Raw genomic sequence first — 15,574 nt, 5'->3', positions numbered from 1 at the left:
AAATCAGGAAAATAATTTATGCTCTGAATGAGAAACTCAACAAAGAGATAGATATTGCTAAAAAGAACCAAAGAGAATTCCTGAAACTGAAGAAATCAATGAATAAAATAAAAATACAACTCTCTGCTTTAACAATAGACTAGGTCAAGGAGAAGAAAGAATTTCTAAACTTGAAGACAGTTCTTTTGAAATAATCCAGCCAGACAAAAGGAGAGAAAAATAAATAAAAATGAGTGAAGAAAGCCTATGTGCCATATTGGTAATCATAAAGTAACCAAATATTTAAATTTGGAAAGATCTAGGAGAAGAGATGGGCAAAGGCATAGAAAATCTATTTAATGAAGTAATAGCTGAAAACTTCCCATGTCTTACAAGAGATTTAGACACCCAGATACAGGAAGCTCAAAGATTCTCAAATAGATTCAGCCCCAAAATATCTTCTCCAGGCATATTATAGTCAAACTGTCAAAAGTCAAAGACAAAGATATAATTCTGAAAATAGCAAGACAAAAGTATAAAGTCACATATAAGGGAATCCTCCTCAGACTAATAGCAGATTTCTGAGCAGAAAACTTAAAGGTCAGAAGAGAATAGGATGATATGCTCAAAGTGCTAAAAAAAAAAAAACCCCTTTCAGACAAGAATACGATACCCAGCAAAGCTATCCTTCAAAAATGAAGGAGAAATAAAGTCTTTCCCAGACAAGCAAAAACAGAGGGAATTCATCACCACTAGACTAGTTATACAGAAAATGCTTAAGAGAGTGTTACACCTGGAAGCAAAGGGATGATGTCTACCATCATGAAAACACACAAAAGTATAAAACTCACTGGTAGAGCAGATACAAAAATGACAAAGAGAAAGGAGTCAAATGTTATCATTACAAAACCCCCAACAATTGGAAAGGTAGGCAATAAAGAGAAAGAAAAGAACAAAGAATGTACAAAACAATCAAAACAAATAACAAAATGACAGGAGTAAGTTGTTACCTATCAATAACAACCCTGAATTTAACAACAGTTTAAATTCTCTAGTTAAAAGATACAGACAAGCTGAATGGATAAAAAATAAGGTCCAACTATATGCTGCCTCCAATAAACTCACTGCATCTGTCAAGATACATATAGACTGAATGTGAAGGAATGGAAAAAATATTCCACACAAATGGAAACCAAAAGTGTGCAGGAGTAGCTATACTTATATCAGACAGAGTAGACTTTAAGTCAAAAACATAAAAAGAGACAAAGAAGGTCATTTTATAATTAATGATCAAGAGATCAATTCAGCCAGAGGATATAAGTATGTGTATATATGTATATAGACATATATATGTATATGTATATTTATACACATATGTATGACCACCCAAAGGTAGAGCACTGAGATATGTAAAGCAAATATTATAGCTAAACAGAGACAGAGAGACTGCCAATACAGTAATAGCTGGGAACTTCATCTCACTTTTGGTATTGGGCAGATCACGTAGACAGAAAATCAGCAAAGAAATACTGGACTTAGTCTGCATTATAGTCCAAATGGACCTAATGAATATTTGCAGATTATTTATTCAGCTACAGAATACACATTCTTATCAGCACAGGGAATGTTCTCCAGGATAGACCCTATGGTAGGTCACAAAACAAGGCTCAACAAATTTTTAAAAATTGAAATACAGTCAGGTATCTTAATGGATACTTACCACAATGGATACAAACCACAATGGAACAGGAGGAACTTTGGAAATTGTACAAATACGTGAAAATTAAACAACACGCTCCTGGACAACCACTGGGCTGATGAAGAAATTTAAAAGGAAATCAAAAAATTTCTGGAAACAAATGAAAATGGAAACACAACATACCAAAACCTAAGGGATACAGCAAAGTTTGAAGCAATACATGCTTACATCAAAAAAAGTAGAACAATTTCAAATAAACAACCTAACGGTTCATCTCAAGGAATTAGAAAAGCAAGAAAGGCCAGGCATAGTGGCTCACACCTGAAATTCCAGCACTTTGGGAGGCTGAGGCGTGTGGATCACCTGAGGTCAGGAGTTTGAGGCCAGCCTGACCAACATGGTGAAACCCTGTCTCTACTAAAAATACAAAATTAGCCGGGCGTAGTGGTGCATGCCTGTGATCCCAACTACTCAGGAGGCTGAGGCAGGAGAATCACTTGAACCCAGGGGGCAGAGGTTGCAGTGAGCTGAGATCACGTCATTGCACTCCAGCTTGGGCAACAAAAGCAAAAATCCATCTCAAAAACAAACAAACAAAAAAGCAAGAATAAACCAAACCTAAAATTAGTAGAAGGAAAGAAATAATAAAAATCAGAACAGAACTAAACATAATAGAGGCTAAAAATTAACAAAATAAAAAGTCGGTTTCTTAAAAAGATAAACAAAATGGATGAACCGCTACTTAGACTAAATAGACTAAAAAAAAGAGAGAAGACCCAAGTAAATAAAATCAGGGATAAAAAAGGAGACATTACCATTGATACCACAGAAATACAAGGGGTCATTAGAGACTATCATGAACAACTACATGTGAACAAATTGGAAAGCCTAGAGGAGATGGATAAATTCCTGAACACATACAACCTACTAAGATTGATCCAGGAAGAAACAGAAAACCTGAACAGACCAATAGTGAGTGAGTAGATTGAATCAGTAATAAAAAACTCCTCAACAAAGAATAGCCCAGGACCAGATGGCTTTACTGCTGAATTCTATCAAACTTATAAAGAAGAATTAACACCAATTCTTCTCAAACTATTCCAAAAAAATTGAAGAGGAGGGAATTACTCCTAACCACTTCTATGAAGTCAGCATTACCCTGATACCAAAACTAGACCAAAGACACAACAAAAAAGAAAACTACAGGCCAATATCCCTGATGAACATAGATACAAAAACTTTCAACAAAATGCTAGCAAACCAAATCCAATAACACTTCGAAAAGATAACACATGATCAAGTGGGATTTATCCCAGGGATGCAAGGATGGTTCAACATGAGCAAGTCAACAAATGTCGAACATTTGCACATCACATCAACATAATGAAGGACAAATCATATGATTATCCTGGTAGATGTAGAAGAACATTTGGTAAAATTCAACATCCCTTTATGCTGAAAACCCTCAACAAATTAGGCATGTAAGGAACATACCTCAACATAATAAAGTCCGTATATGACAAACCCACAGTTAACATCATACTGAATTGGGAAAGGCTTTCAGCCTGTATCCTGGAAGTCCTAGCCAAAGCAATCCCACAAGATAAAGAAATAAAAGGCATCCAAATAGGAAAAGAAAAAGTCAAATTGCCCCTCTTTGCAGACCATATGATCTTCTATACAGAAAAACCTAAAGACTCCACCAAGAAAACCTCTTAGAACTGATAAATTTGGTAAAGTTGCAGGATACAAAATCAAAATACCAAAATCAACATACCATACCAACATACCAAAATACCAACATATTCTACACATCAGTAATGAACTAGCTGAAAAAGAAATCAAGAAAGCAATCTTACAGTATTTAACAAAAATACCTAGGAATGCATTTAACTAAGGAAGTGAAAGATCTCTACAATGAAAACTACAAAACACTGATAAAAGAAACTGAAGGTGACGCAAGCAAATGGAAAGACATCCCATGCTCATGGATTGGAAGAATTAATATTGTTAAAATAACCATACTACCCAAAGCAATCTACAGAATCAATGCAATCCTTATAAATACCAGTGACATTTTTTTTTTCACAGAAATAGAAAAAACAATCCTCAAATTTGTATGGAAACACAAAAGATCTCAAATAGCCAAATAGTACTGAGGAAAAAGAACAAAGCTAGAGGCATCATGCTACATGACTTCAAAATATACTACAAAGCTATAGTAACCAAAGCAGCATGGGATTGGTATAAAAACAGACATATAGACCAAAGGAACAGAATCGAGAACCCAGAAACAAATCCACAAATTTACAGCCAACTGATTGAGAAAGCACCATGAACACACATTAGGGAAAGGATACTCTCTTCAATAAATAGTGTTGGGAAAACTGGATATCCATATGTAGAAGAATGAAACTAGGCCCCCGTCTCTCATCTTATAAAAAATTAACTAAAAATGGATTAAAGAGTTAAACACAAGGCCTGAAATGATAAAATTAATAGAATAAAGCAGAAGAGTAATGCTTCATGATATTGGTCTATGCAAGTATTTTGTGGCTAAGACTTCAAAAGCACAGGCAACAAAAACAAAAAATAGACAATTGGGACTATATTAAATGAAAAAGCTTCTGCACGTCAAAGGGAACAATCAAGAGTGAAAAGACAAGCTGTAGAATGGGAGAAAATATTTGGAAACTATTTTTCCAACAAGGGTTTAATATCCAGAATATACAAGGAACTTGAACAACTCAACAGCAAAGAAAACAACCCATCCCATTAAAAAGCAGGCAAAGGGCCTAAATAGACATTTCTCAAAAGAAGACATACAAAATGGCCAATGGGTATATGAAAAAATGCTTCACATCACTAATCACTAGGGAAATGCAAATCAAAACCACAATGAGATACCATCTCACCCCAGTTAGAATAGCTATTATCAAAAAGACAAAAAATAACAAACGCTAGCAAGGATTTGGAGTAAAGGGAATCTTACACACTGTTGGTGGGAATGTAAATTAGCACACTCATTATGGAAAACAGTATGGAGGTTTCTAAAAAAAATAAAAAAGGCACTGCCATTCAATCCAGCAATCCCACTACTAGGTATTTATCCAAAAAAGGGATAACTGCACCCTCATGTTTATTGAAGCACTATTCACAAAAGCCAAGATATGGAATCAACCAACGTATCCATCAGCAGCTGAATGGATAAAGACAATGTAGTATATATACACAATACGATACTATTCAGACACAAAAAGAATGGAATTCTGTCATTTGCAGCAATGTGGATGGAACTAGAGGTCATTATGTTAAATGAAATAAGTCAGGCATAGAAAGACAATTATTGCATGTGTTTATGTGGAAGTTAAAAAAAGTTGATCTCATGGAGGTAGAGAGTAGGATCATAGTTACCAGAGGCTGGGAAGTAGAGGAGGAAATGAAGAGAAGTTGGTTAATGGATACAAACATACAGTTAGATAGAAGGGATAAATTCTAGTGTTTGATAGCACAATGGGGTGACTGTAGTTAACAATAAATTACTGTGTATTTCAAAATAGTTAGAAGAGAAGATCTGAACTGTTCTCAACACAAATAAATGATAAATGTTTGAGGTGATGGATATCCTAACTACCCTGATCATTTCACATTGTATCCATGAGTCCAAATATCACATGTACCCCATATAAATATGCACAATTATGTAAAAATTAAAAAAAACAGTAGAATGGACAAATGTGGAATACTCACATAATGGAATTGACACAACAGTGAAAAGATAAACAACTGTGCCCCACAACATAAATTTCATAAACATCATAGGTCAGAGAAACCACGCACTAAAGCACACAGAGCCCATGATGCCATTTATATAGGGGTCACCCATGCATCCTGGTTTACATTCCCAGCTTTCACACCAAGAGTCCTACATCCCAGGAAACACCCCAATCTTGGATGAACTGGGATAGTTGGTCACCCTATAATTGTAAAACATTTAAAAACAGGCAAAACGTGTCTATGCTGTTAGAAGTCAGGAGATTGCCTACCTGGGTTTGGAGGTGCTGACTGGATCGGGGGCCCACGGCTCTGGGGGGCTGAGAATGTTTTGTTTCTGGATCTGGATGGGGGTTACACAGTTACATTGTTTGTGGCTACCTATCAAGCTGGACACTTTGATCTGGGCACTTTTTCTGTTTTACTTCCATGAGGAAAAAAAAATTGAGAGGCAGGATAGTGTAGTGGTTAAACATGCATGCCCTCAAGCCAATTACCCAGGCTTAAAATCCCAGTTCTGACAATAGCTATTAACCAAACTCGCCTTAGCTTGCTGACCTGGGCCAGGGCTGGGGACACCACGTGTCTAGATTTCTTTATTGAGGCACTAGCGGATGTGTGCAAGGGGTAGAGACCAAAAAGTGTGGCAGCAGCAGAGAAGGGACGTCAGCAGCGCAGGAGGCTAAGAGGATAGTATTGGGCCATCAGGATCCCCACGCCCCCAATTCTAGGGTCCTGGCATCTCCCCAGTCCCCCTTCCTCCCCAGAGGTCCAGAATTTTCAGCCTCAGTCCTGAGATTTGTGTCCACAAAACCAAATATTTCTAACTGATAAAAGCCACTCCTTCTTGCTGCGGAGAAACCACAAGGCAACCTGGGTAGTTTGAACAAAGTTCTCTAGCCTCCCTAAGTTTACTCCTCTGTACTGTGGAGAGGATAGAAGAAAATCGCAGTGAGTAATCACAGTGAATTCACTGAGCACTATGTGCCAGTCTTTTGCTAAGAACATGATGTGCTCAAGCCTTACGATACTCTGAAGTGGGTATTATGCCTCTCCCCATTTTACAGAGTCAGAGACTGAGGCACAGAGAGGTTAAGTAGCCTGCCCAGTGTCACACAGCTCTGGAGCAAGCGCCTCCTACACCACATCCCACCCAAGTGTGGGCCTCGCACATAATAGGCGCCCAGCACCCAGTAGCTCGGCCTTGCTGCCACCGTGGAATCTCCTGCCTCCCAGAGCCCCAACCTCAGCCCTGGACTCACTATGGCCACTCCCTGCACCGGGGGGAACTGTTCGGGTTCCTGCAGGACGTCACAGATGGTGTTCACCATCTCGTCGATCAGTGTCTGACATTCTTCGTAGGGCTTCAGGTATTCCTGGATAAACCACCCCAGCTTCTGAGCAGGCACCGAGGACAGCTGGGACTCCCCATTTCCCATTGCTCTCAGCTGGCTGCCGGCAAGACAGTGAATGGTAGGATGGGAGGCAGAGGAATTCTTGCTGCTGCCCAGAGCCAGGAAACTGAAACTGAAGTCTAGAAGCCTCTCTCCACCCACTGCAGCGAGCTTACCAACTCTTGTATCCGGGACAGGGAAACAAAACTAACTTAAGCTCAGAGGCTCTGCCCTGCCCCTTGCAGTGAGTTTACCAACTCCTGCATCCGGGGCAGGGAAACCAAAACTAGCTTAAGCTCAAATGCTCTTCCCCGCCCCTTGCAGCAAGGTTTACTGACTCCTGCACCCCAGCAGGGAAACCAAAACTGACTCAAGCTCAGAGGCTTTCCCTGTCCCCGGCAGCATGATGACCAGCCCTTCAGGGGCTCCCCAAAACTTGAGGTTAACCAAATAGCCTCTAGAACCCCATTGTGAGGGCTTCATACCTGCTAGACGTCTGTCCTTGAGCACATCGCCTGCCCTCTTCGCGCCTCAATTCCCCCATCTGTAAGCTGGGGAAAAATGGCAGCTCTCTCATAGGATTAGCTTGATGATTAAATAATACCTGCAAAGTGCTTAGAAGCAGGGGCGCACAGGTCATCTTTTGAGGCTCTGTCCCTTTCCCCCTGTTCTCAGTGGCCAGGGAACTCAGATTCAGGGAAAGCGGCAGAGAGGAAAAAGAGACCCAGAGAGGGAACTGACTTGCTCAGGGACACACAGCAAAGCAGGAACCTAGCTGGACTCAGGTTTTGGTCTGCTTCTGGGTAAACACAGGCCCCGGGGTGGTCAGCAGGTGGGAACCTCTGTGTGTACAGTTTCTCAGCACACTTGTGGACAGCCGAGGGACCGTATGAGGCACTTGTCCAGCCTCGCAAGGGCAAGAAAACACACCCCAAGTGTGTGAGCCAGAAAGGAGACAGACATGCAACTCCTGTGCCCAGAGCTTTGAAAACAAAACTCGCAGAGGACTCCCAGCCAGCTGCCTTGGCCCAGCAATAATAATTCACAGAAAAGGCAAAAATCTCCAAGATGTAGTGGGGGACCAGGGCCCTTTCATACTGGGATGGTTAATTTTATGTGTCAAGTTGGCTGAGCCCAGGTACCCAGATATTTGGTCAAACATTATCCTAGATCTTTTTGTGAAGGTATTTTTTAAAGATAAGATTAACATTTACATTGGTAGACTTTTTTTTTGAGTAAAGCGGATTATCATCTGTAAGGTGGTGGGCCTGATTCAATCAGTTGAAGGCCTTAATAGACTAAAGACTGAGCTGGCCCGAGGAAGAGGGAATTCGGCTGCAGTGCCTTGGCCTCCACTTGCAGCAGCAACTCCTTCCTGGGTCTCCCACCTGCCAGTCTACCCTGCCGATTTTGGATTTGCCAGCCTCCATGATCACATGAGCCAATTCCTTAAAATAAATACCTCAAAATAAATATAAATACCCTGTTAGTTCTGGAAAAACCTCGATTAATGCACATGCTCATTAAGGGCCTTCCCTGCCCTTATCCAACTTTTACTGCAACACCGAGAGGTAGGCAGGCTGGGCAGGCGTAGTCCTAAGGTTCCTTTTTCAGATGAGAACATGGAGGCTCACAGAGGTGGAAACATTTGCCCGTGATCACACAGCTAGCAAGTTGTCATGCTAGGTTCTAACACTAACACACTGCCTGACTCCAAAGCCTGTGCTTTATTTGTTATTTAAAAAACACTTTATTTTGAAGTAATTTGAAATGCTGAGAAAATTTACAAGATGCACACAAAGAACTTCCTTAGACTTTTTACCCATTATATTTTTACCACATTTGCCCCTCATTTTCTTGCTATTTGTACATTTTAGGAGGTTTTTGTTTTGTTTTGTTTTTGAGACAGAGTCTCACTCTGTCACCCAGGCTGGAGTGCAGTGGTGTGATTATAGCTCACTGCAGCCTTACCCTCCCAAGCTCAAGCAATCTTTCTACTTCAGCCTCCTGAGTAGCTGGGACTATAGGCATGCACCACCATGCCTGGCTAAATTTTTAAAATTTTTTGGTAGAAACGGGGGTCATGATGTCACCGTGTTGCCCAGGCTGGGCTTGAACTCCTGGCCTCAAGCGATTTTCCCACCTCAGCCACCCAAAGTGCTGGGATTACAGACCTGAGCCACCATGCCCAGCCCTTCATGAGTATTTTTATTCCTGAACCATTTGAATGCATGTTGCATGATTTATGTCCCTTTACTCCTAAATGCTTCAACCTATATCTCCTAAGAACAAGAATATTGTGTACAGAAGCACAGAACAATGGTCCAATTCAGACTTTTATCATTGATACAATGCTATCATCTCATAACATATATAATAAATATAATTTTGTATAATTTATATAATATATAATTTATATAACATATATAATAAATATACGTTTATTATATAAATATTGTATAAATATATATTTTGAGACAGAGTCTCACTGTCACCCAGGCTGGAGTGCAGTGGCACAATCTCGGCTCACTGTAGCCTCAACCTCTCAGGCTCAAGCGATTCTTCTGCCTCAGCTTCCTGAGTAGCTGGGACCACAGGCACACACCACCATGTCTGGCTAATTTTTGTATTTTTTTGTACAGGTAGGGTCTCACCATGTTGCCCAGGCTGATCTCGAACTCCTGGGCTCAAGTGATCTGCCTGCCTCGGCCTCCCAAAGTGGTAGAATTATAGGTGTAAGCCACTGCATCCAGCCATAAATACATTCTTATATTGAAAAATTTACCAACGATTCCAATACTCTTCTTTATAGCATCCGCACCCCCGCCAACATCTAGGCTCACACATGACATTTAGCTGACATATGTGACAGACGTGTTTCCTGGGAAGCCCACTAGGAAAGCAATGGTGATGTTTTTACTGGGGGAAGTTTCCTCGGCGTTCATTCTTGAGGTATTTTGATGGCGTAAGTTGAGTAGTTCCCTGCTTGTGGCCCATCTAGTCTGTCCCTATGAACACCAAGATTTAAGGGTCATCTCCATGTTCTGCAGGCCAGCCCCTCCTGGCCAATCCTGGGCCCTACCACTCATGGTGAGCACTGTGTCCCCTAATGGGTGCCATCTCCTGGCCTCTCTTACTCCAGGGTTCCACCATCCCTTTTGCTATCAGTGAGCCTAGCTCCCAAGGGGCCTCACCCACCACCCTGTGATGGCATCCCCTGCAGAGGAGGCTTTCTGAGCTTCTCCGTGATGCTGGCTGGTGTCCTCTTCCTGGTCCATTCCTCGTGGCCTTGGTAAAGGGGAATCTTGGCCTTTCCATGGAAGATCGTCGCCTCTGGCTCCCTGGGCCTTATGCAGCCTTCCCAAGCATTCCCACTTCCCTGACCTTTCATCGCATCTGCCACCGTCTCCCCTGGCAATTCTGGCATTTGGATCTCACTTAGCATGGCCTCCTACTTTTTCCCCTCTTCTAGGAGCCCTCCTGGCAGCAAGTTTACACCTTCTCCTGGAGTCCTTGCCAGGGTGTGCAGCCCTGAACTCCCAAAGGACTTCCGAATCAATAAACCCTTCCCTATCTGACCTCACACTGCAGCCCCCTGATCGAGCACCCTCAAGGTTGACTCCTGCACAAACTCACCCGACTTCTGCTGGTCATGCTGGCTTGGCCCTCCAGCTACTTTGGGATATAGGCCCTTTCCTCCCCTATGAGGCCCGTCACATCCCTGGCTTGTTTATGCTGGAATTTAAGCCTAGTCACAACCCTTGTGGGCAGGAGAGGAGGTGGGCACAGGGACAAACGTCTTGTGGATGCCTCTATAGGGTTTCCAAGCAAGGGAAGAGGGTTAGCTCTTAACAGGGAGGGATGGATAGGTCACTTTTACAGCTCTAGGAGTCAGAGGAATCTGAGGATTCAAGATTCTCAGTGGGACCGGGGTGGTGGCCCTTGCCTGTAATCCCAGCACTTTGGGAGGCTGAGGTGGGCAGATCACTTGAGGTGAGGAGTTCAAGACCAGCCTGGCCAACATGGTGAAACCCCGTCTCTACTAATAACACAAAAATTAGTCAGGCGTGGTGGCATGTGCCTGTAGTCCCAGCTACTCGGGAGGCTGAGGCAGGAGAACCACTTGAACCCAGGAAGTGGAGGGTGCAGTGAGCCGAGATTGTGCCACTGTACTCCAGCCTGGGCGACAGAGCAAGACACTGTCTCAAAAAAAAAAAAAAAAAAAAAAAAGATTCTCAGTGGCATCAACCTGTATGTTCCCATTTTATGTGTCAGGGCCCTATTCTTTTTTACCATGTAGGGTCCTGACCACATTGAGCAGACCTGATAATTTTGACAGCATATCATCACTTTCTCATCTACCCACTAGGATGGCTATAATCAACATGATGGACAATGAGTGTTGGCAAGGATACAGAGAAACTGGAACTTTCATTCACTGCCAGGGGTGGGTGTGTATAAATGGTGCAGCCACTGTGGAAAACAGTCTGGCACTTCTCAAATGGCTAAACATAGAGTTATCACGTGATCCAGCAATTCCACTCCTAGGTATACATGAGGGTTAATTTTATGTGTCTACTGGACTGGGTTAAGGGACGCCCAGATGGCTGGTAAAATGTTATTTCTGGATGTGTCTGTGAGCATGTTCCTGGAAGAGATTAGCATTTGAATCTGTAGACTGAGTAGAGAAGACAGCCCTCACCAGGGTGAGTGTGCATCTTCCAATCCACTGGAGGCCTGAATAGAACAAAAAGAGGAACAGCAAATTTTCTCTCCCTGCATGAGCTGAGGCATCTGTCGTCTGCACTCGAATATTGATGCTCCTGGTTCTTGGGCTTTCAGACTTGGATTGGGACTTATTCCAGCAGTCTCCTGGTTCTCAGCCTCCTGAATTGGTCTGAAACTACAACCACGGGATTTCCTGAGTCTCCAGCTTGCAGACGGTGGATCACAAAACTTCTCAGACTCCATAATCACACAAGTCAAACCCTCATAATAAATCTCTTTATATATCTCCTTCTCTATTCTAATGGTTTGGTTTCTCTGGAGAACTCTGATTAATACAGCACACAGATGCTCCTTGACTTATGATGGGGTCATCAATTGTGGATCGCCTTTTATACGTAAGAAAAATGAAAACATATGTATGCACAAAATCTCATACAAGTGTCCATAGCAGCTATTAGTCATAATAGCAAAAAATGCAGCAAAATAGCAAAAAAGTGGAGAATATCCAAATACCTATCAATGGAAGAATGGATAAACAAAATGTAGTCAATTTATGCAGTGGAAATGCCTTTCGGAAATAAAAAGGAATGAAACCCCAACATATACTATAACATGAATGAATCTTGAAAACATGTTAAGTTAAAGAAGCCAGACACAAAAGGCCACATATTGTATGATGCCATTTATATGAAATGTTGGCAATAGATGAAATACACAGCAGATTGGTGGTTTCTAGGGATTAGGGAGAGAATGGGTTGGAGGAATGGGGAATGACTGCTAATGGGTTTCAGGGTTTCCTTTTAGGGTGATGAAAATGTCTGGAATTATTATGATGAATGCATCTGCGATATGGCTCTAGTTATGAATATGCTGGATATAAGTCTTATGAATAGACACCAAGTATAAATCTTATGAATATACTCACACCACTGAATTGTACACTTTAAAAGGGTGAGAGCTTTATGGTATTGACTTATATCTCTATAAAAACTTTTTAAAAATTAAACACACACACACACACACACACACACACATACACACACCAATTTCTTTGGAGTCCTGCATTTCTTAGGATTCAGTTCTGGACTTGGTCTTCACTTTCTCTGCCTTCTGGCTGCAAGAAATGCAACCCTCTTTTACCACCAAGGAGGCCCTCTGGCTCTCTCACTTAGCGTTCAATTGCTGATTGATTGCATTTAGCTTTTTACTACTTTTTTCCCCAGAGTCTTGGAAAGAGCCACCTAACTGCATTGGTCTATTTACGTACCAGCGCCATGCTGTTTAAATATCAGAGGCTTCATGGTATGTTTTAATATTGGCTAAGACTAGGCCCTGCTCAGAACTCTTCTTTCCCTGTGTTTTCCTAGCTATTGCGTGTGTATTTTTCCATAAGAACTTTAGCGTCAACTTATCTGGTTCCATCGAAAAGCATATGTGGGTGTTTTTAGGGTGACCATTAAGCCTATCAATCAACTCAGGGAGAACTGACATCTTTATGCAGTCAAGTCTTTCTATCCGAGGGTGTGGCTAGACCGGGAAGCCCCCAAAAGTTACAGTGGGGCCACTATGCCAACACCAGGGGGGCCATTGCCAAAGACTGAGGGCCTGGAATGAAATACACCCCTGTTCAGAGGAGCAAGCCCTCCTCTCTGCCCTACCCAGATGACAACCGCTCCTTGTATCACGCACCTGAGTTGCTCTGGTTCCCACCATCTCATAATTACTCTAATTCTGGAGCCATTTTGCGGGGAGGCCCAGAGTCTGTGTGGTGGGAATGGAAGGTACCCAACTGCGACCTGCCACCTGGTCTTCCCAGGAGCATCACTGGCTTGTGATGCCCAGGCCAGGGCCACTCTGCTGCTAGACAACTTGGCAGAGCAGGTCTCTGCTGCCCACCAGAACTGGCCCTGAGCTCTTGGATATGTGTGTGGCAGCAGCCAGGGCCAATCCAAGAGGCGGAGTTTGGGGTCCTGAGAGTTCTAGCTTTGGATTACCAGGCAGTATCGATGAGGTGAGTCTAAGAAGGTGCCCTTAGCGTTGGTTCAGCACCAAGACGGGGGACAGGGATGGAGGCTGTCAATATGGCACAGGTATTAGAAGCCCTGTCTTCTGTCCCTTCACCTACTCTAGTCTCTGTAGGCTGAGCCAAAGACGGCAGAGAACAGGTTCTAGGTGAATCAGAGGAGCTGCCCTTGGTCGCTCACCTCTCTTCAAGAATGACAATAATGAGGGAAGGCTCTTCCCATCCCATTCAATCTAGCATTCCTAGCAGGTAAGTTTTAACAGTGGTTTGTGGAGAGTCAGGCTGTCTAAGACACTCCTGTGTAGCAGAGAAGGGATGTTCAGTGGCTTCCTTTCTTTGTTTCCTGTTCCTTCCTCTGAGATAGACCCACTCCCTCATCCACGCAACAGATGGCCAGGATGCATCTGCTGGGGACTCCGCCCCCTGGCACTTGGCACCCATTCAATCATACATGTCTCAGACTCCTCTGCAGCCAGAGGTCTGGCTGTAATTTAGATTCTGCTAAGAAAGGGAAGTGGGATCCGTCTTCCCGCAGCTCTGGCAGCTGGCCATCCCTGATGGATGTTTGTGGTTGCAGGAATCTAACCTAGGTCTCGACTCCAGTTTTGTCCATGTGGGGCAGTGATGGCAGGGGTAGTGGCGGCATTAGCAGTAGCAGTGGCTGCTCTCTGACCTCTGATTCGGCTACAGTGGTCTAATCTTGAAACCAATAGTCCAGTGGTGGCCTCTGCCTTCTGCTCCCCCAGCCTTTCCAGTGATTTAGATAAAATCCCTTTCTGCCTAAGATTTCTAGAGTGCTTTCTGTTTTCTGGGCTGAACCTTGACTAGTGTGGACACTGTTGTTGGACTTGAGGTCAGGAGAGCCTCCTGGATGGACCTGGTGGGCCTTGCTCTGGAGGGCAGAGAGAAACAGGCTGAGCACGGTTGTTTGGCCACTGGCTCAGGTTTAGGCTGTGGGGATGCAGAATCTCAGCATGTTAGGAGAGAAAACAGGGACCCAATAAAAATTCAGGAAGGCAAACTGAGCCACAGCATCAAGATGTGTAAACTAGGGGAGGAGTGCAGCATAAAAGGTGAAGAAAAGGAGGCCTCTCATGAAGAGGCATCCAATTAGGTGTCCAACAAGAGGGTCCCCATAGCATGCATGTCCCAACTCCCTCTGTCTGTGTCTGTGGCAGACAAAGTAAGCCAATACGGGCATGCTCTCCTGCTAGCAACTGAGCTCAGAGGGCTCTTCAATAGCCCACATATACACTGTAAACCTGCAAGCACCTTCTTTTTTCTGCATCCAGTGCAGACATTGCTAATCAATCATGGCACTTGTACCACCACTTTCCTCTACTGCATCCATGGCAGACATCACTAATTGATTAGATAATTCTTCTCAGCTAATTGGCCATTCTTTAAAACCCTTCAGAAGATAAGGCTCCAGGTAGCCAGTACCAAATGACTGTGGCTGACAGATGAGATGGGAATTCTCTGCCATCCCTATATAAAGTATTTAGATTTGGCAATGAGAGGCCAGTGGGAGGAAGGGATGGATTGCAGCAGGAGGAAGGATGTGAGCTAATTTGCATGGGCAGAGAGGAGTCAGGGAGGAGGGGGCATTCTCAGCTGGGTGGGAAGCAGCAGTGGTGGTACGAGGATAGAGTCATGGCAGTGACAGAGAAGCTGCAAACGTAGGCTGGTGTCAAACCATGGAGTCTGGATCCTAGTGTGTAAGCCATGGGAGGCAGGGGAGTGTGTGAGCTGGGAGAGCAGATTCACTAAAACACACACATGCACACGTGCACACACACACGCACACATGTGCTCACACACACACGCACACAATCTCTCTCATCTGGTAGGGGACCCTGAATTTCCTCATGCTGAGGGCTGGTGTCCATCTTCTCTTCATCCAGTAGGACCGCTGATTTTCTCGACTTCACACAGCAGCCTGGGGAAGTATTATAAGAGATGTTGGTAACCCCATTC

The 15,574-nt window shown here is 43.3% G+C and overlaps 2 protein-coding genes across 3 annotated transcripts in view; both read right to left on the bottom strand.

Moving 5' to 3' along the window:
• OAS2 (2'-5'-oligoadenylate synthetase 2) overlaps positions 1–7,109 on the bottom strand; it is a 33,177-nt gene extending 26,068 nt beyond the window's left edge. The window contains exon 1 of the mRNA XM_019039118.3: positions 6,715–7,109. Coding sequence (XP_018894663.1) covers positions 6,715–6,891 — 177 coding nt within the window. The 5' untranslated portion in view covers positions 6,892–7,109. The remainder of the gene's footprint in view (positions 1–6,714) is intronic.
• A 5,132-nt stretch (positions 7,110–12,241) lies between these two features.
• OAS3 (2'-5'-oligoadenylate synthetase 3) overlaps positions 12,242–15,574 on the bottom strand; it is a 34,389-nt gene continuing 31,056 nt past the window's right edge. For both annotated transcript variants that reach the window (XM_004053928.4, XM_055359153.2), the window contains exon 16: positions 12,242–15,536. In XM_004053928.4, coding sequence (XP_004053976.2) covers positions 15,525–15,536 — 12 coding nt within the window. In that variant the 3' untranslated portion in view covers positions 12,242–15,524. The remainder of the gene's footprint in view (positions 15,537–15,574) is intronic.

Source organism: Gorilla gorilla, chromosome 10 (genome assembly GCF_029281585.2).
Source record: "Gorilla gorilla gorilla isolate KB3781 chromosome 10, NHGRI_mGorGor1-v2.1_pri, whole genome shotgun sequence".
Classification (NCBI taxonomy): Eukaryota; Metazoa; Chordata; class Mammalia; order Primates; family Hominidae; genus Gorilla; species Gorilla gorilla.
Note: the sequence above shows the minus strand (reverse complement) of the source record. Positions and strands in the feature narration are given on the sequence as shown.